A 24796-nucleotide genomic window follows, 5' to 3' on the forward strand; every position below is an offset into this window, starting at 1 on the left:
CTTCCTTGCCAACAAACAACCTATGTCAAGAGGCCACTGGGGGAAGAATTTCCTGAAACCCCAACAGTTGAGTCATAATTTGATGCCTCTTAGGACTCAAAGAGGGCTCCGAACTGTTACTTCTAACAGTTTGAGCGGTTATGGGTCCCTTCAAGAACCTTCTGATAGTTATGGACATTCTCTCCAGAAAAATGTACTAATATCTTACATACAATTCCAAGGTGTCTTCAGAGCTCCTGCAGCCCTTGTACCTAGGTTAAGAATTCTTGTTAGAATAGCCCAGAAAACTGAATGAGCAACGCAAAAGATTCAAGTTTCCTGATAAATCCTAGCCCTGACTAGTCACATTCCCTTGTTCAAAACAAAGCAAAACAAAACAGTTACAACTCCCTAGATTTAACCTCAGGGTTATCCTTGAGGGCCTAGTCCCAGGCATTAACAGTAAGGGCATCCAGCCAAGCAGTGACTACTCTTTGGAAAACCTAAGTTTAGCTGAGTAAAACTGAAGACTTGTTTGATAATATCATTTACATTCCCAAATCCCCGTATCAAGCTTTCATCCTATCCCTTGTGGCCCTTCCTAAATTTAGCTGCTGGTGTAATGGGGTAACCATGGCAACAACCACCTGCCTATTTAAAACCATCTCCAAAGCTAAAGAAGGAATCCTGGAAAAACATGGCTGCTCGCCTGCCTCTCAGTGGACAAACTGGGCATTCCTGGGTATTTTCAACATGAGCAAGCAGGCAGGGTAGAAGCAGCATGGACTCAAAGTTCTTAATAGGAAGTGTTCTGGGACCTTGTGAAACAGGGCCTACCTCTACGCCACTATGTCTTCACTTGTTCGTAGGCACACGGATTTACATGCAAATCCCTGTGTCTGGCATCCTTAGGTGACCACATGACCTTGACCTCAACCAGGTGAAGACACACACCTAACTGCAAAGAGTAGTCTTGTTGATGGAAACTGGAAGTGGGGAGGAAAAGCAGTCATTCAGATCACAGTGAAACTGTTCAAACTTTGGGTTGAAATGAACAGTTACAACTTTTTTTCTGACAGTTATCTTTCTAACTGTACTTAATTATGTGGATAATTGATGATTGCTCTATTTATGTCATATGTTGACCTGTCTATTGATTTTTGCAGTATGGAGAAATTCTTCCCCCCTTCTGCTTCCTTGCTCTCTACAAACTGCGGAGGTTTTGCTTCTTTCCACTAAAGGAGACCACACAACAGACCACACTGAATAGCTTGCTCTTGCCCAAGCAGGCTGTTTTCCATCACTCCTTTGGATCTTTTGGTACATTTGGTTCCTTCTCGCTGGGCTGACCTTCTCTTTCTGTCAACCTGGAAAGTAGTTACTTGTTTTCTGTGTCTTGGTTCAGGGATCTCTCTAGTTGGAAGACCCTCCACATCAAATTCCATGCCCTTGCTTTATGCCACCTTGATTCATATCGTTTAACACAAATCACTCTGCAATGCTGCTTTCCAGTCTGTCTCCACACCTGGACTGTGAGCCCCCTACACATGTCTATCCAAAACACCTATACAACAGTGCCTGGTACTGTTTTCAAAAGATACATTCATTGAATGAATGAACAGAACCCCCCATGGATTTCACAAACATTTGGCATCTTATCAAGCATGTATGCATGAGTATGCATAATGGTATCTGTGTAAAAAGAGGACCTTAAAAGTCTGGAATGGATGGAAGAGAAGTATTTTTTTAAAGTGACTTTTTTGGTGTATATATTAGAGTGAAAAAGATTGTGAGAAGAGCATCAGTTGATCTGTGAGTTTGTGACTATAATAGGAGTAGGGGCTGGAAATATACATGTTAATAGTGTTCTGTGAGCTGACTTGGTGTGTGTGAGAGAAAGTACATTCGAATAAGGTTAGCTCAGCTACTATTAGACTCCACAGATCACTTTTCCTGAAGTCAAAGTAGCTTCATTATGTTCAGTTTCTGATCCCGAAAAAGACTTTCTGATTCTTGGTTAACCTCCCAGCCATGGGGTCCTGGGAAAGGAGGAGGGATGAAAATGATGGAGGTCTGTGGGAGTGCCTGGCTTTAAATGAACGTGTGCGGGTAACACGGGACTTCTGCTTGGTGGGCTAAATAAAGTCAAGTCTCTTAGACTCAAACTGAGCCCAAATTAATACCCCCTCTCCTCCCCACCTGCCTGACGGTGGGGTGGGATCAAGTGGTCACTTAGATAAGGTCCAACAAAAAGGAAAGAGAAAGAATGCAAATAAACCACCGAGAAGAGCACAAGGAGGAAGGGAGAAAGGTAACTGAGCAATCCCAGGGTGGCTATATGCTACCCGCCGGCAGAATGGTTTGACTTTGCAAATGATTTGGTTTTCTTTTCTGCTTGGTTTTTGGACCTCACAGCCTGCCTTCCCAGGTGCGCGGGCTGAGGCTGGGCTCGGGTGGGCTCCCCGCCTCTGCAGGGCCTCCCTCTGCTGCCCTCTGCCGGCAGGGAAGGCAGAGGCGGAGGCGCCGCCCTCTCGGCCCTCTCGGCCCGGGACGCGAGCCGCCACCCCCTCCTCTTTGCGACGAGGGGAAGCTGAGGCCTCTGCCCCCTGCCAGCCCCTCACCCAAGGAGTCAAGGGACTGGGGCTGGGAGCAGTTGGTTTTGAGAAAGCGGCGCGCCCCAGGAGGGGGATCCAGTTAGTCAAGCGCAGACCCCCACTCCCCCAGGCGGGCGCACCACGCCCTCCCTCCTGGCCCCAGGCCCTCCCTCTGCACACCACCCTCTGCGAGGGGACAGGCCACCAGACTGCGGCAGGTTTCTGACATTGCTTTCTTCTTGGAAATGGAAGCCCTCCTTCCGGCAACGTGGCAGGAAAAGCGCTGGGCAGCCGGGCCGAGAGAACATTTCGGTGAGAGCAGGTGGAGGCCTGGGACCGGTGGCCGCGCGGGCAGGGCAGGTGGGCAGTGCAGCCCCGGCTACACCCGCTGGGCCCTCTTACCTGCTGTTGAATTTTTCAGGGTGTTTCTCTCTCATCACGTGGAATCTGTGTGCGATGGAAGCATCCTGAAAGGCAAAGGGACAGAAAGCAGATCCCTGGTTAGTGGTCCTGACCCCGCATAATGTGGAAGGAAGGGAAGCGAGCACACTGTCTCACCGAAATCCCCCAGATCTCACAGGGGAGACCAGGGAGGCCCCCACAGAGGCCGGACACCAGGTCCAAGGTTAGGGGCCAGTGCCCCCCATCCTGTTATAGTCTGCAATGTTCACTCTCTACCCGCCCGAGTTGAGCGAGAGCGAAAGGGGACGCGGCTGCCCTTTGGGGGCAGGGAGCGTGTCTGGGTCTGTGAGCAGTGAGAACGCAGAAGCCCACGTGGGGCTGAGTGTGAGTGTTTGGAAATACCTCACGCTATAAACTCTTTAAAAAAACACTTTGTATTCTGGAATATTCATAAGAAGCTGCAAAAATAGTACCGAGAGTCCCTGTGTCCCTTTCACCCAGCTTCCCCCAGTGATAACATCTTACGTAACTCTCTAAACCAGAAAACTGATGTTGGTAGATGCTGTTATATATTAACTCTTAATCATCCATATCAGTAGACAGAATTGGTAGCATTGGATAACAGGCTTAGCAGATAATTAAAAATATATTTAAACTTCTGGCTTCTGCCTCTTGATCACTCCATGGAAACAACTCTCCCCAAGGTCAGTAAGAGTCTCATTATCACATTCTACGGACACTTTGCTGTCCTCCTATTAGCACATTCCTTTGCTGCACTTTGGCCACCTGCTCCTCAGAACTCAACAGTTAGGATAGTTCTCATGTCACCATGCTTCCGGGCTCTCCATACTCGGAGCAGAACTTCACAGCCCTGAGCCTGTTCTGCAGCCTACACTCCATGCCACGGGCCATCTCGAGTTCTCATAGTTGTTACTAGCATGTAGCTGCTGATGTCTCCACAGTGTATCTCGCTCTAGAACCAAACCTGAATTTCAGTCCTAAAGCTGAACTCATCTTTCTTCCTCCAATTTGGTCCTCCTCCCTTGTTAATGGTCTCCTTTTCCAGCAAAAGAATGTGCTAGGCCCCGCCTTCACTGCTCAGGCCTCCCCCCAGCACATCTGGGGGGGGCAGGTGGTGGGTTTTAGAAATAAACAGGCTAATTGAGCTAGGAATGGTGGGGGGTGGGGTGGGGGAGGGTGGGAGGGGAGGGTGTGGGGGAGGGTGGGAGGGGATGGGAGGGTGTGGGGGAGGGTGGGAGGGGAGGGGGTGGGGGGAGTGGCGACAGAACAAGGGAGCTGATTCAGATTTGTGCAGGGAAAAAAAGATACAGAAACTCATTTACTGGACTGTGTAGCTAAAAGAAAACTCAAATTCCACACAGTGAATTTTCAGCTAGTGCATATTAATTCCTTTTCTTGATATGGAAATTCGACAAAAGAAAATTTCTGAAAAAACATTTTTTTTAACATCAGGAGGTGTAGCTCAGTGCAGAAGCTTATTTTGAGCATGTGCTGTGTGTGGGGAGTAAAATACAGGCTAAGGGTGGGGACAGAAAATCCAGAAGCAAGTTGGGGGCAAAGAGGAGCTTTTGTAATATTTGCACTTGGCAGAGAGGTAAACCCAGCTAGCAGCCCCTGTTGAAAGGCAGACAGGGCAAGTCAAGGATATGGGCTTATTTTATGGTTGGCAAACAAACACTCTTTGCTGAAACAATGTATTGGGAATTTAACATTTAAACTCTAGTTATTGATTTCTTTGTTAGTTTTTTGTTTAAGACACATCAAGAGTTGAAGTTTAGGCACCCCTGTGGACAACGGTGGGAGAGGTGCAACACCCTGGGGGGGGCCTCTGTCCTCTGGGCCTATCCAGCCTGCACAGCTTCTCCAGGCAGGAGCGCTTCATGCCCCCAGTTCCCTGCTCTGAGCAAGTTTCATGAACACTCTGAATAAGATTCATGTGACATCTGTCAAATGCTTCTTTAGAATTCAAGAAAACATTCCATCTACTTGTGTTCTTTTGAAGCACTAATTTTCTTCTGTCAGGAAAAAAGAAAGAAGAAAGAAAAGAAAAAAGCAATCACATGTTGCCTGCCACAATTTGTACTTCACTATCCCCTGCCCCCAACGCTGTTATGACTAGCTCCTGGTTTTTTAATTCCCTGGGATATGTGCACAGGCCCCTGCCCTCTGTGTAGTTCTGATTATCCCTGTTTTTTTTTTTCTTTTTCATAACTAGGTTTTGCAAAGCTTCTTTTCACAAAGACCAGCCTTTACAATATTACTAGTTAAGCATGTGGTTCCTAATTTGAAAATGTAATCCCGTGGTAAACACACAAAGTGGTCAGCAGGAGTTGAGCAGGTCCTTTGCTGTTCAGTTCTGAAAAGGCAATGCTGGTAACGACTCTGACCATGGTTCTCTACCTGGGGATTAAAAAGAGAGGCAAGATTCACCTCCCTCCTCTTCTGGGCTTCTCTGTGCCAGGCACTGAGCTGGCTGTACTTACATTCAGTAGTGACTTCATTTAAATTTTAGAAACCAGTGCTACCATGGTTCCAACCCTTTCTTGTAATAATTCCAGCAAAATGAGACTTCTGTTCGGACGGTGGGGGTGGAGGTGGGAATTGCACACCCATTTCTGATGGCCTCATTCTCCAGGGTCCTTTCTATGAGGTGTGGGGTGAAAAGGAGATAAAAGCAGTACGGACACATGGCTACTCTTTCCTGAACTAAAATTCCCAAGTGCAGAGTTGGACAAAAGATTCTTGTGCCCCTTCCAAATATAAGCAGTAGTCATTTGGACTCTAAGCTATTTGGATGTCTAGGCCAGTCCCGTCCAATAGAAATAAATTTAAAAAATTTTAGTAGCCACATTAAAAAAGTGAAAAGAGGGCTTCCCTGGTGGCGCAGTGGTTGGGAGTACGCCTGCCGATGCAGGGGACACGGGTCTGTGCCCCAGGCCGGGAGGATCCCACATACCGTGGAACGGCTGGGCCCGTGAGCCATGGCCGCTAAGCCTGCGCGTCCGGAGCCTGTGCTCCGCAGCGGGAGAGGCCACAACAGTGAGAGGCCCGGGTACCGCAAAAAAAAAAAAAAGTGAAAAGAAACAGATGGAATTAATTTTAATAATACATTTCAATTCACAAATATTATCACTACAACATGTGGTTAATCTAAAAATCATTGAGATACTTAAAATTCTTTCATGCTACATTTTTGAAATTTGATGTGTACTTTATACTTATAGCATCTCTCAACTTAGAGTAACCCCACGTCAGGTACACAATAGCCACATGTGTCTAATGGCTACCATATTGGACAATGTAGGTCTAAGTCACTTTGGCAATCTATGGAGATAAAAAAAAAACAGAAAGGAGACAATAAGACAGATTATTTGGAATTTGGCTTGTTCGGAAAAATGACAGCAGATTGGGGAATGAAAAAGAGTGTAGACCCCTTGTCCAAGACACCTCTCAGTGGGGCCCATTGTTCAAGTACCTTCCTGGCTCTCATAGGTGACAGACAAGAACCTGAGGCTGAAGGAATTTAAAAGCTGCAGGGAAATGATGACTTTCTGACAAATTCCCTAATGGGTCTACCATTGTGGAAACTTAGCTGGTAACGTCTAATTAAGTACAGAATGTCAGGTAGAAGATGATGTGTGGGTTAGTGTAATGACTGTGGCCTCTCCTTGGCCCCTGGGTTCCCCTAGCATCAGAAATAGATTTCATTGACTCAAGGGATTAGCTGTTTACTCATCCTGTTAAGGCTCAGTGAAAGCAGAGCCTTTGAGGTGTTCAGAATTACACATACCACAGGCATTATTTTGCAGTCCCAAACTTCCTGTCACTGATACCTGGCCATCCTGACATTTCTGCAAATCCAAAAATAAAGAGCAGGGATGAGGAGGCCAGAGAAGTCAGAGGAAGTAGCGTCCTGAATGACTGTGTTTAAATCTCCTGCCAATGGGTGTTATCAGGTCTCAGGGCTGAGAAGGCCAACAATCTCAGCTCTTCATTGGTGGGGAGCTGGCGTGTCTTGTGGGTGACGGGAATGTGGTGACAGTGAGGCCCTTGTCACTCTCTCATTAGGGTAGGAGTCTGCCCTGCGTATCCCTCCATCTATTAAATGGGTTCTATTGGCACCAAGAGGAATGAGTGAACTCATCAGGGTGAATTCTTTACCACCGAGGGACACCATGGCAGCGGTCACTGTCACCACCTTTACAAGTGCAGGGCAGCAGACATTTGATATCAGTAAGATATTCCAGGTCCTCCAAAAGAGGCGAAGACTGCAGCTCTCTTTGCCAAAGGAGTCCAACTCTAATCATCTTAAGGAAGTAAAACTGGGGGTTGGTTTACATACTACTTCTCCTCTTACAAAGTTTGGGAAGTCAAATAGGGAGCAAGAGCTTCTGCAAATGTCAGCCCCAGATTCTCTTAGGGTTACATGTTGGCTACTTGTTTTCTCAAGAATTTCCCTTTCCAGCTTTTAAAGAGTGAGCACACAAACCCTGCAAGCATTTTATTGAGACAAGGCTAAGGGTACACCAGTGAGATAAAAACAATCCTGGTTCTTCACTGCTTTGCAATAAAATATTAAACACGCACAAGCTAAAGGTATATGAAAAAAACCAGATTTTGTGAAGTTCTTCATAATTTGAAAGATGAACCGATTGGATTATTATAGGTCAGCCCAGGGCAAATAAATACCTTGACCGCTGAAAGAAATGGAGAATCTGTTCCTATGCATTTCCCTTTTTTTTTTTTTTGCCGAACCACGCAACATGCGGGATCTTAGTTCCCCGACCAGGGATAGAACCCGAGCCCCCTGAAGTGGAAGCGTGGAGTCTTAACCACTGGACTGCCCAGGAAGTCCCTCTATGCATTTCCTTGGGGGACAATTAGTCTGTATTCTTTCCCTCTTTTCCTCCCTCCCTCCCTCCCATCCCCCCACCCACTTCTGTCTTATTTGTAAGAATGAATTAAAACCATGCTCAGTTTTGGCTTTTGGGATTAGGGCTTGGTTATCTAGTTGAGGGGAAGTTGTATCTTCCTTTTCGGCATGGTCATCCATTTGGTCAGCAATACTAAGTGAATGTCATTTTTTGCATATGGCGCTTGGCACAGATGGACAGGGAGGCCTTAGGAATCCTGTTTTTTTCTGGCAGCCAGAGCTGGGCATGTTAAGAAAGAGAAGACTTGCAGCTGAGGACTCTGAAGGCAGCCATGGGTGTAACCTGCCATCTAGAAGCTCCCAGGCAGAGGTCACCCAGTCCTGTGGCTCAGCTTTCACTTCTGGCCCGTGGCTTACAGGTGCTGCTTTCCCCTCCTTTCTATCTTTTCTCTCTGTCTTCTACTTCAGATCTGGGTTCTGCTCCTGTGAAGAACCACTTCCTCTGACCATCCTTCTCTGTTCTAATGGGCTGTCTTCACTCACTGAGGACTTGATTGGGACTGTCTGCATCAGAATTATCTCAGGGGCTTGTTAAAAATGCAAATTCCCAGACCTTGCCCAGACCAACTGAATCAGTATGAATCAGGATCTGTCACAGGGCTGGAATCTGCATTTCTGACAAAGGGTACAGGTGGGGTATAGGCGAGCCATCACGCACTAAATTTTAAGGCCCGCCTCCCCACCCAATGCTGCTGCATTCGGCAGTGTGGAGATGAAGGGCTGTGCAGAGGCTGCATGGCTCAGGGTCCATAGCTAGGTGGGCTCTGGAACTCGACTCTAGTGATTCCCCGCTCTATCACTCACCAGCTTGGACTGGTCTCTATCTTTCTAAGCTACAGATCCTTCTTACAAAATGTAAAAGGGCAAGGGCTATACCCACCAATAGGGTCACTGTGCCTGGTGTGCATTAGGTACTCAGTACATGTCAGCAAGTTATCCTCTGGTTTAGGAAAAAGGACACGAGTTTCTGTCACACTGTAAAGATGGGAAGCCCATGCTCCAGAAGTCCTCTGACCCCCTGAACACCAGACCTGTCAGTCAAGTCTGATTTGCAGAAGCTGAAGACTGCGTGAAGTGGAGACTGAGCAGGTGGTCCCAAAGTAGAGGGGCTTCTGAGTCAAGAAGAGGAGGGAGAGGTCTGCCTAGGTCACTGGGGGAGGAGCTGGAGGGTGCTAGGGAAAGACGTCTCCCCCCATGAGGGCAGGGGAGCTGGGGAGATAAACCACATCAGGACAGCAGAGACCCCTGAATATGTTTCTCGTCCAGCACCCCCATCCTCCCAGAGCCTGATCACGGGTCCAGCAATGCCTCTCTCTTCTGTTTTAGTAATAGAAAAAGTAGGTGGCATTGGGATTCAGAAAATGAAGGCAAATCCCTTAGTCTAATCCTCTATTTCCTCACTTACAGAACGGAGGTAGTACTGCCCTCCAGTGTAATCATAAGAATCAAAATATCTGTGAATACGGTAAATTTTAAATCCCATAAATATAAGGTATTATTATTGTTCCTTTTCTCTTTCACGGTTCTCCTTTTAGTTTTATTAAAAAACAAAACCCTTTCCTTAACCCTGCTCTTCCCTCAAGCTACCTATCATTTCTCTTTTTCTTTCCTTTTTTTAAACCACCAACATTTGCAAAAGAGGCACAGGTTATGATTGAGATGATCACACAGTCTTGGTCTGGAGGGGCTTATGTGCATATGAAACCGGGCAGCATAATTCCCAAGACAGGGAAACAGAGAGGAAGGAACCTGGCTTCGGAGCAAGGTACAGTGTGTGTGCGCTTCCTCGCCTGGTGTCTTGAGGCTTCATCTGTAACATGCGGATGGTGGGGACAATAATACCTGCAGGATTGCTGTGAGGACTAAAGTCTAGCACCATGGAGAGCACACAGTAGGTGCTCAATAAATACTAGTATCTTTGTTGCACCTTCCTCCCAAACCCCAGTTCTATTTATGGAAATGATCGATAACTTTTCTCCCCAGTGCTGTCCCCAACAGTTTGGGAAGCAGTGTCCACCCCATGCACTTTGGACCAGAAGCTGAGTTCAACAAAACAAACCAACTGAGCTGTGCTACATGTGATGGGAGCTAGGGGAGAAAGAGGAACGTGGTGCTGTCCTTCTACTGTGTGTCTGTCTGTGTGTGTATGTGTATGGATGCGTGCGTGTGTACGTGCATGTGTGTGTGTTTCAGGAGGGCTGAGGCACATTAAAACAATCCCTTCAATCTAAGGCAGAGGTGAGCACAGAGGGCTGTGGGAGCACCAGGGGGAACACAGAGCTCAGCCTGAGGGGTCAGCCAGGAGGAGATGCCCCAGAGGCTTATGAGCACTTGGACTGTGGGGAGTGGGGCTGGGATGAGAGGAGAGAACAGGAGAGATGGAATTGTGAGAGCTAAGCCAGTAGAGCCAGCTTGAGACAACGTCTTCCCTGGAGGATCAGAATTTCCAATTCTGGAAGCTCACCTGAGAGTCTCCTTCTGACCTCAGCCCTTGGTTATTTCTTGGTGTCGCTTTTCTTTAACTACTTCAAATTATCCAAAGGGTAAATAGGTCTTTTGAAAAATGTGCTGTCTTTTGAATGCCAGGGGCAGGAGCTTCCTCCATAATCACAGGCGGGGCTTGGTGCAATAAGGATGTCCATGCCCAGGCCAGGTGCAAGGATGCCTGGACCTGAGTCGAGGCTGGGGGCAGCCGGGGTAGGTAAAGAATAGGGACCCAGAGGGGACAGCGGAAGACTAGAACCCTTCCTGCCCACCCGGGCACTTGTCTCCCATTCAGAAAGCCATCCCTGGCCAACTCACCACGCCGATGGAAAAGTAGTTGTTCATGATGTTGTACGGGACCTGGTCCCCATTCTCCACCTCCTCTCTCAGGATGACTTCCATATGCCAGCGGTCCAGCATCACCAAGGGGCTCTGCTCAATGTCCTTCAGGATTTTTGTCAGGCTGCCCCCTTCATAACCTGTGGAGCACAGCACTGCTTTTACTCCCGGAGCAGAAAGGCTAAGTTGTTGCTGATGCAGCAGTCAGGGCAAGGAACCCCTTGGGCATCTGGGGCCAGGAGACTCCCCAGTGTGTCTGTGGGCCAGAGCCACTCAGGTTCCCTGGGCCACAGAGAAGGAGAGGACAATATGGAGTATTAGAAAGAAGCTGGGGTGATATGGAAGTCAGAGTAACAGGGGTAGGGCTGGGTGCTGGCCAAAGATGGGCAGGCCTGTGTAGCTGAAGTGAGCCCTGGGGAATTGGTGGGCTGGATGGTTGGGAAGCTGCACATGGGAGAACTAAGGATCTGTTCCAGGACTGTGTCATGATGGAGATGGACAGCACCACAGGCAGAATTTTAAGATGGTCCCCACATTTCTTGCCCCCCCGGGTATATATACCCAGCAAACCCCCAGGACCTGTGGATAAGATGGGGTAGTCACGGTCATGATTTGGTATATTACATGGCACAGCTGACTTCAAGAAAGTGAAATTATCCTGAGTGGATCTGACCTAATCAGGCACGTCCTTAGAAAGACTGGGCTTTCCCTTAAGAAATAGATTTGAAGCTTGAGAGGGATTGGAAGTAAGGGGAATTCTCTTCTGCCAGCTTTGAAGATGGAGGGATCCATCAGGCAAGGAACACAGGAGGCCTCTAGGGTCTAAGAGTGGTCCCAGCTGACAACCAGCAAGGAGACAGGGACCTCAGTTCTGCAACCACAAAGAACTGAATCTGGCCAACAACCTGAATGAGTTTAGAAACAAATTCTTCCCCCAGAGTCTTCAGAGAGGAGCGCAGCCTGTTCAGTGCCCTGTTTCTACCCTGTGAGGCCCTGAGCAGAAGACCCAGTCACGCTGTTCCAGGACTTCTGACCTGCAGGACTGTGAGCTGATAAATGGATGTTTTAAGCCTCTATGTTTATAATCATTTGTTACTATTACACAGTAGCAATAGAAAATTAATGTGGTAAGTGAACTGTAAGTGAGAAGTTAGTGGGAGAGACAATCTTTTCTTTCAAAGAACACTTCCATGTTCCTGCTTACCTTTGGGACAACCTTGAAGAGTATTTTCAAGTTGTCAGGGCTCTAGTCCGCTCCTTAGGGGATGCCTCACAAGACAGCAATGATACCAACAAGGTAGCTGAGGGCCTTGATGCTATCTGGGAGCACAAGGCTATGTGAAATGTGTGCCTCGCTATGCTGCCTAGATGCCCAGAGCGTGGGGCTACAAGTCTGCCTGTCCCTTTTTTTTTTTTTTTTTTACATCTTTATTGGAGTATAATTGCTTTACAGTGGTGTGCTAGTTTCTGCTTTATAACAAAGTGAATCAGTTATACATATACATATGTTCCCACCTCTCTTCCCTCTTGCGTCTCCCTCCCTCCCACCCTCCCTATCCGCCCCCTCCAGGCGGTCACAAAGCACCGAGCTGATCTCCCTGTGCTATGAGGCTGCTTCCCACTAGCTATCTACCTTACGTTTGGTAGTGTACATATGTCCATGCCACTCTCTCGCTTTGTCACAGCTTCCCCTTCCCCCTCCCCATATCCTCAAGTCCATTCTCTAGTAGGTCTGCATCTTTATTCCTGTCTTACCCCTAGGTTCGTCATGACTTTTTTTTTCTTAAATTCCATATATATGTGTTAGCATATGGTATTTGTCTCTTTCTGACTTACTTCACGCTGTATGACAGACTCTAGGTCCATCCACCTCACTACAAATAGCTCAATTTCGTTTCTTTTTATGGCTGAGTAATATTCCATTGTATATATGTGCCACATCTTCTTTATCCATTCATCCGATGATGGACACTTAGGTTGCTTCCATGTCCTGGCTATCGTAAATAGAGCTGCAGTGAATATTGTGGTACATGACTCTTTTTGAATTATGGTTTTCTCAGGGTATATGCCCAGTAGTGGGATTGCTGGGTCATATGGTAGTTCTATTTGTAGTTTTTAAGGAATCTCCATACTGTTCTCCATAGTGGCTGTACCAATTCACATTCCCACCAGCAGTGCAAGAGTGTTCCCTTTTCTCTACACCCTCTCCAGCATTTACTGTTTCTAGATTTGTTGATGATTGCCTGTCCCCTCTTGAACAGAGGGTCCTTCCCTAGCCCAGTGTGTGGTTGAGGACCCTGGGAGCTCTGCCCGTGCCTGCCAACCTCCTTCTAGGGCTGGCTCCTGCTTGCTCCGCCCCTGCCCTCCAAGCATGCACACTGACCGCTGCCGGCCTGGTCTTGGATCACACTCGGAATTGATCCGCCATGTGGAGTCTCACCCCAATTCTGCCTGCCAGGCTGATGTGTCTGCTCCATGTGCTGACCTGAACCTCTCTACTCTCTGGAGCACGCCCAGCTCCACAGGGGCTGTTGCAGTTTGCAAAGTTCTCCTTAGCTCCTTGCCCATTGCCCTGTAAGCTGGCTACCATTCTGAGTTCCCCCCTTAGGTGAATTTCAAAATGAGGGCCCATGGCCATGGGGCCCTAAGATGGTCTGGATGCCCCTAGTAGCTGGCGAAGTGGTTTTTCGGTCTGCATTTTGAATCCTAATTCAGAAGATCGATAATTTGGAGAGGGAGAATTTCATGCAGAAAAATCCCTAAGTGAGCCCCTACTGGGATGAACCCTGGAGGGGAGACAAAGGAGATTCTACCGTAAAGTTGACTTGTTCTACTGGGGGAGGTAGAGTCGAAGCTGAGTTTCAGGCTGATAGTAAATCTAGTGAGTGGTAGACACAGGCGTCGGCATGGAATGGAGGTTAAACAAAAAGTGTGGAGTAGAGATGATCCCAGAGTTGAGTATTACTCCGTGGAATGTGATCCCTAAGAGGGAAGTTCAGCCTAGCTCTGCAGAGCCTCCCTGTAGATTGGAGCACTTGTCTCCAGGGTAAGCCCTCTCCCATGCAGACTCACCCCCTCCCCAGCGGAGACAGCGGGCCAGGTCATTTCCCGTTCCAAGAGGCAGGACAGCCACGGGTGGATGCTTTGCGAAGTTGGCCTTATCTGCAACCCATGAAGAGGAAGAGAGAACCATATGCCATGTGATTATAGAAGGCTCAAGTTGTCTAGTTATCCCTGATCTAGTGCTTGAAGCCCTCCATAGCATTCTTTGTTTGAATTCTTCTCCTGATGGGGAACTCACTACTTCCTAAAGCCATCTTTTCCATCTGCAGTGTGTTAACCACTGCAAAGGAATCTTTCAAATTGAGTTAAATCTGTCTCCCTGTAACTTTCACCTGTTTATCCTCATTTCATCCTAATTCTTTCCTTTGGGGTGAAAGCATATAGCTCAAAAACATTAGTTTGCACAGTTTTAATCTTTTTTTTTTTTTTTTTTTTTTTTTTTGCTGTACACGGGCCTCTCACTGTTGTGGCCTCTCCCGTTGCAGAGCACAGGCTCCAGATGCGCAGGCTCAGCGGCCATGGCTCACGGGCTCAGCTGCTCCGCGGCATGTGGGATCTTCCCAGACCGGGGCACAAACCTATGTCCCCTGCATCGGCAGGCAGATTCTCAACCACTGCGCCACCAGGGAAGCCCTGTACAGTTTTAATCTTTAATGATAAGTAGCATTTACCCCATTTATCCCTCAGACAGACCCTGCAAGGTATTATCATTCTCATGGATGAAGAAATGGAGTCTCACAGAGGGAAAGTCATTCCACAGCCAGGATCCAAACCCAGATCTCTGTGGCTCCAAGTCCAAGCTCCTCCTTTCTTCAGAGGCCAGGCAGGTGCATAAATAGTAAAACAGGTGGGTCTGAGAGATCAGAAAGTGGTGGGGCACTTGGAAAACTGAAGATGCCTCGCCTCAAGTCATTCAGGCTCAGAAGCTTAAAAATAACATTGTGTCTAATAAGCAAAACCCCCAGGTGTTATTTGGCACCCGGGTACCAGTTTGCCGCTTCCACCACCTCCCAGACCTGCAAACACACCGATTCCTAATCCTGTCTCCCATGATGGTTGTAAAGGAGCATCAGGCTGAACTGTTAGAGAAAGCACATCAGAACATGTATGTTTTAATCTGGCTGTAGGTCTACAGCAGCATGTTGGCTGAGCTGGGAAAGTTGAAGGAAGCCAGACACCCACTGGGCTCTGGAGGACACCACTTACATAAACCTCAGTGCACCAGGTGCCGGGGGAGGATGTGAGGGATGTGATTGGGAAGCATGGCTGGGGGTTGAGTGGGGAGTGATGCAAGAATCAGCATCCTGTGTGAAGCTGATGCTAGGGCTGCCCCAGCAGAACAGGTATTCATAGATGCCCCAGGTAATGAGACTCATGCCGGAAGTGGCTGAGCTTAGGCAAGACTCAGGCCTGAGATTACCACCAAGAGGTTGAGATGGAGTAAATCAGTGGACTCTCTCATTTTCCCAGAACACACAGTCCACGTTTATGCCTCCCTGCCTTTGCATGTGCTCTTCCCTTTGCCTGGAAGGCGCTTGTTTGCTCAGGTCTGCCCCTTCTTCTGTGGTTCCCATCCCAGCAGATCAACCATCCTCACAGTGTTGAGGCTAGAAACCTGGATGTCATTCTAGATTTTTCCTTCACACACCAATTTCTATATGCTGTCCCACATCCATTTACACACCAATTTCTATATGCTGTCCCCTTAAAAGCTCTCCAAGCAATCTCTCCTCTCCATCCCGTGGTGATGGCTGAGTTCTGGGACGGTAGGACTCCTTCCCACTGCTATTGCTGCAGCAGCCTCCTCTCTGCCTTCTCGGCCTCCAGTTCCACCCCCTGGTGTGTTCTCCACACTTCCACCCAGGCAGGAAATCCTTGAACCATGAGCCTGATCACACAAGTCCACTGCTTTCCCTTCTGCCATGGCTCCCACCACCCCTTAGCACGCAGTGAAGCCCTTCCTGGCTCTGCCTTTCTCTCTAGCCTCATCCTTCTCACGTCCTGCCTCCCACTCGACATGTCAACCTTGCTGAAGTGCTTTCAGGGCCTTAAATCACAAGCTCTCTGTTGCTCAGCACAGAGCCCTCCCTGGTTGCCCTAGTCTGGACCTGGTGCCTCTCCAGAGTGTTTCTTTAGTACCAGGGGTGATCTCATCACACTGTCTTGTAACTACTTGTTTGTTCCCCAAATGTCCTGTAACCTCCCTGGGGGAACTATATCTCATTCACCATAGTATCTCCACACATATTTACTGAAGGCCTAGGTGCTATGTTAGGTGCTCTGGCTCTAATAGCAGGCAAAAAAGCCACGGCTCCGGCTCTCAGGGTACCTACAGTTGAGAGGGAGAGACAGCTATTAACAAGGTCTTCATAGAAATGATGCATAATTTCAGATTCATACTGGGATGGAAAGGAGTGTGGTCCTGTAATGAGTTATCAGGGAAGGCTTCCCTGAGGAAGCCACACTTTGGCTGAAATCTGAAGTAGAAGCTGACCAAGCAAAGGCCAGGGGAGCAGAACAGACAGGCCCTGTGGTAGAAGGGACACTGGTGCCTTCAAGGGTCTGAGAGAGGGACTGGGTGTCTGGGTCTAGAGGGAGAGGATGGCGGTAGGAAATGAGGCTGGGTGGGTAGCTGCTAGACCACTTAGGGCCCTGTGGAGCATCTGAAGAGTTTTTATCTTTATCTAAGAATCCTGGGAAGCCACTGATGTGCTTTGCACATATCACAACCCCACTGACATTCAGGAATGACCACTCTGGCTGTAGCAGGACAGCACATCAGAGAGGGGAGCGAAATGGGGCGGCAGAGAGCACAGAACAAGGGCTTCAACCTCTCTTGAATGAATGAATGAAAACTGTGCAGTTACTCCTTTTACCCTTGTTTTTTAATCTTTGGGCCACTGACCTGTGAAAAAGCAGATCACCTCACATGACCTTTCTGTTCTGGGCAGCGTATATCACCTGTGTCCTCTGCAGCTGAATTTTATAAAACTTATCAGCAAAGCCTACTTTCTCCTTCCCGATGGAGAGGGACCCGTGCGAGCAGCTCCAGGTACTGGCGCCATCCACCCCCTGCTGATCAGCTTCTCCTTCCTCGGCTCCCAGAGGACGCCTCCCTCCTCCCACAAACAACTCCAGAGCCCGAGGTGACAGGAGAGCGTGGGTGGCTGCTTGGCAGGGCTGTGTCCATGGAAACCGAAGTGCCTGTGGGGGAGTAGATGTGGCAGGTGTGCGGGGTGCCGGTCCCCCTCCTCCAGGTGGTCTGCTTACGACCCCTGGGGGCCCAGGCTTCTCCACCCTGTTCAGGGTCTATCCTGGCCCATCCTTGACTCCTTCCTTTCCCTCATCTTCCACATGAAGTCTGTCAGCAAATCTTGCTGGCTCCGCCTTCAAAAGATATCTGACTCCTTCTCACCACCTCCTCTGTCACTACTGTGGTCCATGGCACAGTCCCCCTCCTTGGATTACTGCAGGAGCCTCCTGATTGGTCTCCCAGCTTCCACCCTTTTCTGTTTCTGTAATCTGTTGTGTCCCTGCTTTGCTTAAAACCATCCAGCATCTTGGGACCTTCCCAGTATGAAAGCCACATTCCATATAATGTCTTACATGTCCTAGTGACTTGGCCCTGCATTATCTCTGCTTTATCCCCTGCCACTCTGCCCTCACGCACTACGCCCCAGGCACGCTCTGCAGCCTTCCCACTGCCTTTGGCGGTCTGGCCTGCTCCTACCTCAGGGCCTTTGTATTTGCTGTTCCTTCCACCCTCAGGTATCCACAAGGCTCACCCTCCTCCAGGTCTCCATGCGAATGTCATCTGCTCCTCAAGGCCTTCGGAACCACCTGGTCTAAGATTGCAACCCCACTCCCTCCGCTGAGCTCCCTTTCCCCCTTTTCTGCTATGTTTTTATCACCTTCTGACACACTGTATGTTTCACTTATTTCTTTGTTTATAGCCTGTCTCTTCCCTCTAGAAAGGAAACTCCGTGAGGGTGGGATATTTGTCCTTTGTTCGCTGTTGCATCACCAGTGCCTTGAGGGGAGCTGGGCATCTGGAGGTGCACAGGTAGGATTTGGGGAATGAAGGACGAAAAGACCAAAGCAGCGCAGGGCTTGTTGCTCTGGGTCATCTTGGACTTTGATGACCGCCCTCCCCAGCAATACCTCTGGCTGCTTTCCTATGCTTATGTCCCATGTCCCAGTGTTTATCTGGGTGCTCCAGGGTTAGATCTTCAATATATCCCTTGTCCCAGAATTTCAGAATCATTCTCCATCATTTACTGGTGGTGCCGTGTCCAAGGAGCCACAGATCCAGGCAGAGCTGGACTAGACCCAGGCCTCCTGATACCCAGCCTGGGCCCTCCCTACCCTCCCTATAGCCTTTTGGATCTCGGCATATTGGACACAGCCCACTGTGGCGCTTCTTTGCTTGCATTCATCTGTGCTTTCTAGATGTGCTTTCTGTGCTCCAGCTGCAGGTGTTCATCTCAAGGTGTCTTGCCCCGGGCTATGCATCAATGCTTAGTTCTTTGGCCTTTATCCAGTACCCTGGACGTGCCTGGAGTCCCAGTCCTGCTCCTTTTCCCCGCAACCCCCCATCTGGCCTGTCCTGCAACTGCCTAAACCCCGGCCATGACAGCTATTTATGAAGCGAGGCCTGAAACTAAGCTGTTACATCTGTACCAGTGGGAATCCTTCCATGATCTTCTTTTATTCTTTTTTCCATCCAAAGTAGATATTTAGTCAAGCACTGGTCCAAGAGTAGAAACAAGGATGAACAAAACATGGCTCCATTTCTCTTTCTTGTTGATTGCCTTCCTCTGACTTTAATATATTTATTTTAAGTCAACTGCAAAGGCCCTTCCAGCCCATTCTTACCAATGCAATCCAAAATCCAGCCAACTGTCCCATCTCCTCCACAGGCCAAAACACGGAAGTCTGGAGTATCACGGAAAAAGTTAAGTCTGGAAGTAGAAAGGCCAAAATGGTTTTGTTTACAGGCTGACCTTTGACACTCCTTGAGTCAGAGTCCCCTGCCCGCTCCCTGCCCTGGGAGTATGTTATGACCTTGATTCCTTTTGGGGTTGAAAGGGTCACTTAATGTTATGAAACCAGAACTTACTAAGCAATGCCATTGACTATGAATCCCATGGAGCCATCTTTGTATAAGGAGATGCTGACTCAACATTCAACACAGAAAATGGTTTTCTAGAAATTCTCTATGATTTAGGCAGAGGAATCCATAGTTTGCTTATTTTGGCACTGATACAACTAACCCCCAGCATTCTGACTCGTCTCCAGCTCTCTCACCTGCTCTGTCCTCACGACCTCCCCTTTAAGTCAGATGCACTGAGCTGGCTGGATCTTCATCCCACCCAGACCTAAGTGGAGTGAGCACCATCTCCCCTCAGGGGTCTTAACCCTTTAGAGCAGGGCTCTTAACCTGAAGTGCATATCTAAGGGGTCTGGGAGTAGAATCCAGAGGGCCATGAACTGGAAGAAAATGTTACACTCTTAACTTCCCTAAGCTCTAAGTGAAATTTAGCATTTCCTTCAATTATATATGTAGGCCACAAATCACAGAGGTATTAACAATACCTGTGACTTTGTTAAGCAGCCAAAATCACAGGTATTTCGATGTTTTACTACAGTTGTGGCAGATATTTTATATCACTTCTGCTCATCCCTGCTTTTAATTTACAATAGCTATTAGACCTGTCTCTGGAACTTGGTCTATAGTGTCTTAGTAAATCACATATATTCTTCTATCACAAACTTGTTTTTTAACCTTTTGATAACTGTTCTTTTCAATATAATGAGTTTCCCTGTTACTCCTATATATTTCATTTTATACATTAAAAAATATTATCTTAATATTAAGAAGTGGTCCGTAGACTTCATCAGACTGCCAAATAGGTTCCTGGTGCAAAAAAGGTTAAGAACCTCTGCTTTAGCACAGACATGACCTGTGGAGGCCTTGAGGTGGGGCTTGAGAAGCTGAAGCTCAGTATTTCCTCTTTGCCCTGCATGGTGATCTGAGAAGACCCCTTCGGAGTCACCAGTGTATGCATGGGCAAATTAGCATCCCCTTCCCTCTCTTTCTCTTGCAGAACTCTGCTCTCCTGTATGAAGTGGGTTCTGAATGGAGGCTCCCTTCAGCTAGACACCCTGTCTGATTACAGGCTGACATGTACAGCACAGAGATACTCAGGGCACAGTGGCTCTAGAAGTAGCCACCAGGCTTGTCATCCTGGGCAAAATGAATTGAGAATAGATGCAGTTAAGTGAGTACTGTCTGTATTCAAGTATTAAAATGCCCTAAAAGAGAGCCGGCTGGTAAAGGTAGTTGTGGGCTGCTGCTCAGTCACAAGTCACAATGGAGCAGTAATTGGCAATCATGGTGACCGTGATGGCACGCGCAGCCATATGGGCGGGCTCTATTTTGAAGTTAGTTTTACAGGCAAGTCACGGCAGAGGTGCTGAATCTACATTCATGTTTCTTTCCCCTTTAGTGGGTCTTGCACCAACCCTGCCATTAATAATAGCTCTGTGTCAAACCAAAGACAGGGACAGAGTTCCTTTTTAGAGTCCTCACTCCAGCCCCTATTAAGGTCTTGCTCAGCCCAGAGTAGAAATGCAGGTTCAGATGTTGGGCCAAGCAGCTGTGTGTTGGAAAGCCCAGCCTAGCAGGTGCAAGTCTGAGGACCTGGCACTGAGATAGCTTTGGGCCGGCTGGCAGATGTCTCTAGTGTACTGTCTCTGGCTGGCAAGAAGGTACCAGTCTTTGGGTACCTTCCAGCCCTAATGCTGGAGGGGCCTCTGATTACAGGCCTGGCTCATCATGTCCGCCACCAGCACAAGGACCAGCTCCTCCCGTAGACCTTGGGTTGAGCTTCAGAGGGGCTGCCTTGTCTCCTCTCATTGTTCCCCGTCTCCTTGACACTTTGCTGATGAGCAGGGAAATAGCCAATAGGCAAATGACAGGAGGAGAAGGGCCAGGGGGAGCTTAACAACCTCTAACTTGGATGATTCAGGAAAAAAGTGATTTCATTGAACAACCAATTGTCTTGATCCTTAAAGGCCCCCACAACAGAACGTGCAGTGGAACTCTGAGTCAGCTCTACAGATTTCTGAAACACAGACGGACAGTGGTAAGAAAACTCTTTCCTTCTCCCTGATAATTCAGTATGAAGATACCAGCTAATATGGCCTTGCAAATAAGTTAAAGTAATCTACCAGCCCGCCCTTCTTGTCAAGCCAACAAATGACATATGCAATTTCTCCCTCTTACAAAATCAACAACTTTTTCTGGGATAAAGTACAGGAGGCTACTTCCCAGAGTTATCCATAATGGGTGGTCCTGAGTATCTCCAGGAGGAAGTAAGAGTAGATATGAGAAAAAGAAGAGAAAAGGAGTGAAATGGCAGGAAGGACAAGTCTACCGATGAAAGAGACAAAAAAAAAAAAAAGTGACCCCAAAAGCTATCTTCTGTAGAGATCTAAGGGCGCGGGGAAGAAATAAGAAGTAAAGATCGTATCTCCATACCCTGGAGTAGGCCCCCCATTGTCCAGGTTGAAAACTTGTTTGGGGTTGAGCAGATAGTGGAATTTCCGAAGAATTCTATGGAAAAAAAAAAGAAAGAGAGAGAGAGAGAGAGAGAGAGAGACCGAGACAGAGAAGGGGAATGTCATTGTGAGAAGTCACAGGAGGGCAAGTACCTCTGCAGCCCATTGATGGTGGGAACGTGGGTGCATTTATACCCAAGAGGGGAGAAGAGTGCATGCAGGCCCTGCAGACCCTGAAGTCCCAGGTCTGGCTGGCCTCACCCACGCCCTCACCCCATTTCAAGGTCTTCCCCACCATCCAGGACTCTAGTCTGCAACCCCAGGAGTAGCACCCCTTGCACAGAGGACAGGACAGAGCAACCCGGAGAACAGAATTTCCATTCTCCTTCATGGAGACCTTCTCCCAAATGTTCTATATGTTCTAGGTAGTATGATTCTGCTCTTTGTGGGCTAGACAAAGGCACCAAGGGACCCTCTATGGAAAGGTCCCCCAAATCCTGGGATCAGGAGGACATGCAGGACATGGGGTTGGGGCCGAGGAGGGCTGGGGGCAGTGACCACATCTAGGCTTGGTTTCAAGGCTCCCGCTTGAGGCTGATCAGGTCCGTTCAGGAGGGGTGCTCCGCCCCTAGGACGGGGGTGGGGGCTCTCACACTTCTCGCTTAAACCCTCCTTAGTCTGTTTTAAAACCTGGATTCCAGATCACCCTGCCGTCTGTTCACTGCCCCAGAGCTGGACCCTGGGGGGCAGAGCTGCTCTGCTCCTTGCCGCCCCTCCCCTCCCCTTCTCCTGGGGCTTCCCACTCACTGGGCGTTTCCTTCACTGATGAGACGGGTGCCCTGCTTTCTCAAGGGTGGGATAGGCCAGGAGGTCTCCACCAGGTGCCTCTGCCACGTCTCTTAAATCAAGAAAAGACTTGCAAGGCTGGGAAGTTAACGGACGTCTCAGAACTTGGTCTGATTCTGGGAACCATAATAATGGCCCACGTCACAGGCCCTAGGCTAGCACGGTGTCTATTTTAACGTTCACGAAACCCCTGTGGGAGGAGGAACGATTATTACCTCCATTTTACAGAGGAGGAAACCAAGGCACAAGGACATTAAGTCCCTTGGACCAGGTCATCAAGCGGTCTGTGGTAGGGTTGGGATTGGACCACAGGTCTGCCATCTCCACAGCCCCCTTGGTTACGGTTGGCCTAGCCTCTCCATCTCGAAAAAGAAGAGAACATACCTTTCTCCTTGTCTCCCTCCACTCTTGGGGTTCACCAAAACCAGCAGGGGGTGGGTACCCGGGGTGGGGATGATCTTATACTTAAAAGGCAAAAGAAAAAGAAATTAGCTCTGTTTTAGCCAACAGGAGGAATGCGATGACAGTGGATGCTAAGACAGCTCCCGGGAGAGAAGCAGTTCCAGGCATGGAGGAGAGGAGGTCAGGAGGCAGTAGGTGCTGGTCCACTGGCTGAGTTTTCTGAGGGATTAAACAGCTAAGTGTCTCCAGCCTAATGGCCTTTAAGTAGTGTTAATGGTGACAAGCGTTTGAAGTCGGGATCAGAGATGGGGCAATGGTATCACAACTCCAAATTATTCACAGTGGTGTGGCATTGTGCCCACAGCACAAGATTAGATTTTGTGAGGGATACAACTGATTATGATCTTAAAAGTTAGGGCCGTCTGATCCTAACAGCCATGGAGTTAACTATACTTCCACCCAGTACCTTCCATATCCACATTTCCAGCCCCCATTTTCCTCCTGAGCCCTGGTTCCACATTTCTCATTGTCCAGGGGGTACATTCAGCCAGATGTCTCACCAGAACACACTCCAAACCTGACCTATCTTCTTTCCCCACAAAACTGGCCCTCTCTCCTGGCTACTGTTATTATTCATCCAGTCATACAGGGAAGACCCTGTCCTGCCAATTCTTTCCCTGGAATGTCTCTTGATCTCCGGCAGCTGCCACAGTGCCCACACTGCTCGGGCCTTGCCCACCTCAGGTGAAGCTCTGTATGTTGCCCCCATGCAGTTCCTTCCCAGGACATCACTAGTCATACCACTCCTGCTCAGAAACCTTTAAAGACGTCTCATTACCCAGAGGATAAAATCCAGATCTCCTAAGCTGGCATGCAAGGCATTTAAGTGCAGCCCCAATCTACTGTTCTCTCTTAATTACTCTAACCTTCACTGCAGTTCCAGCCAAGCCTGGCTCGTACCTTCTAGGGAGTTAATTCCCAGCCTTTGGGGCTGCTCACACTGCTTTCTTCTCCTCCTTAATGCCCACTTTCTTCTTTGCAACCTCTTAAAAAAGAACTCCTCATTCTCAGGGCCCAATTCAAGAGCTACTTCCTCTATGAAGTTTTCCTTAATCATTGCAACGAAAGCTATTGCACTTGAGGCATATATTGGTTTGGCCAAAAAGTTCGTTCGGGTTTTTCCGTAAGATCTCATGAAAAATCAGAACCAACTTTTTGGCCAACCCAATAATATCTTCTGGGTTTCTTTTGTTATCATTTATTTGTATATGTCTTTATTTTTTATTTTCTCAGGTAAATATCACAAAACATCAAATGGATTTTAATACCTCAGGAGCAGGGCGTTTGTGTGTATAACCTTTCTACCAAGGGCCCCATTGCCCCAGATACAAGAGTGGGTACTCAATAAATACCTGTGTCTTCAGCAGAAGGACACACCGATACAGAGATGCAGCTTTGCTCCATATTCACTATCTAATGCCTACTTTTCCAGACTGCAAGCTAAAAATTCACCAAACACAGGGCCATATTGTTTGAAACGGACAGCAGCATCCTTTATAAATTTTAGCAATTTTCTCATCTGCCTAGGGTGATTATTTGTGTGAAACCCAGAAGCATCTTGGAGCTTAAGGAGTAATTCTTTATCTCTGGGGGTGATATTCAAAATGTTTAACAACCTGTACAGCATGGGCACTGCCCAATCAGAACAGATGCAGGATAACCAGACAGATGCCAGCTGTAAACAACTGACATACCTGCGCCGTGTGTGTGTGTGTGTGTGTGTGTGTGCGCGCGCGCGCACACGTGCTCCATCTGACTTTCTCCCTTTCAAGGTGTCTAGAGCTTTCCCACATTAAGCACCATTGCTTATGTTTTACACTCATCTACATGTTCTCATTGAATCTTGGAGCATCTATGGGAGGTGGGCAGTGCAGGGATTGCTATGCCTCCTTTCAAACAAGGAAACTTAAGGTTCAGAGGCAGAGGAGAAGGCCCCAGTGTGCTATTTCCTTTTCTGGTACTTGTTCTACCTCATCAGGCTGCCTTTCCTGCATCCCCTGGAACTCTGTGAAAGGCACAAAGAGAAGCTCATTGGTGAATCCAGCTAAAAAAATGAGTTCTGAAATATGTTTAAGGATGAAGATGAACTTTTGGATCTAGTTAACTCTGC

General features: G+C 48.1%; 1 protein-coding gene across 5 annotated transcripts in view; it reads right to left on the reverse strand.

Annotated features, from left to right (window-relative positions):
• DGKG (diacylglycerol kinase gamma) overlaps positions 1-24796 on the reverse strand; it is a 153786-nt gene that overhangs the window by 77980 nt on the left and 51010 nt on the right. For 4 of the 5 annotated variants that reach the window (XM_081235259.1, XM_081235256.1, XM_081235258.1 and 1 more), the window contains 6 exons: positions 22609-22688; positions 21359-21433; positions 18691-18776; positions 13825-13914; positions 10732-10892; positions 2976-3040 (listed from right to left, as the gene is read on the reverse strand). In XM_081235259.1, coding sequence (XP_081091385.1) covers positions 2976-3040; positions 10732-10892; positions 13825-13914; positions 18691-18776; positions 21359-21433; positions 22609-22688 — 557 coding nt within the window. The remainder of the gene's footprint in view (positions 1-2975; positions 3041-10731; positions 10893-13824; positions 13915-18690; positions 18777-21358; positions 21434-22608; positions 22689-24796) is intronic. The other variant, XM_081235257.1, reaches the window with a different exon arrangement.

This window comes from Mesoplodon bidens (genome assembly GCF_964165515.1).
Source record: "Mesoplodon bidens genome assembly, chromosome: 5".
Classification (NCBI taxonomy): Eukaryota; Metazoa; Chordata; class Mammalia; order Artiodactyla; family Ziphiidae; genus Mesoplodon; species Mesoplodon bidens.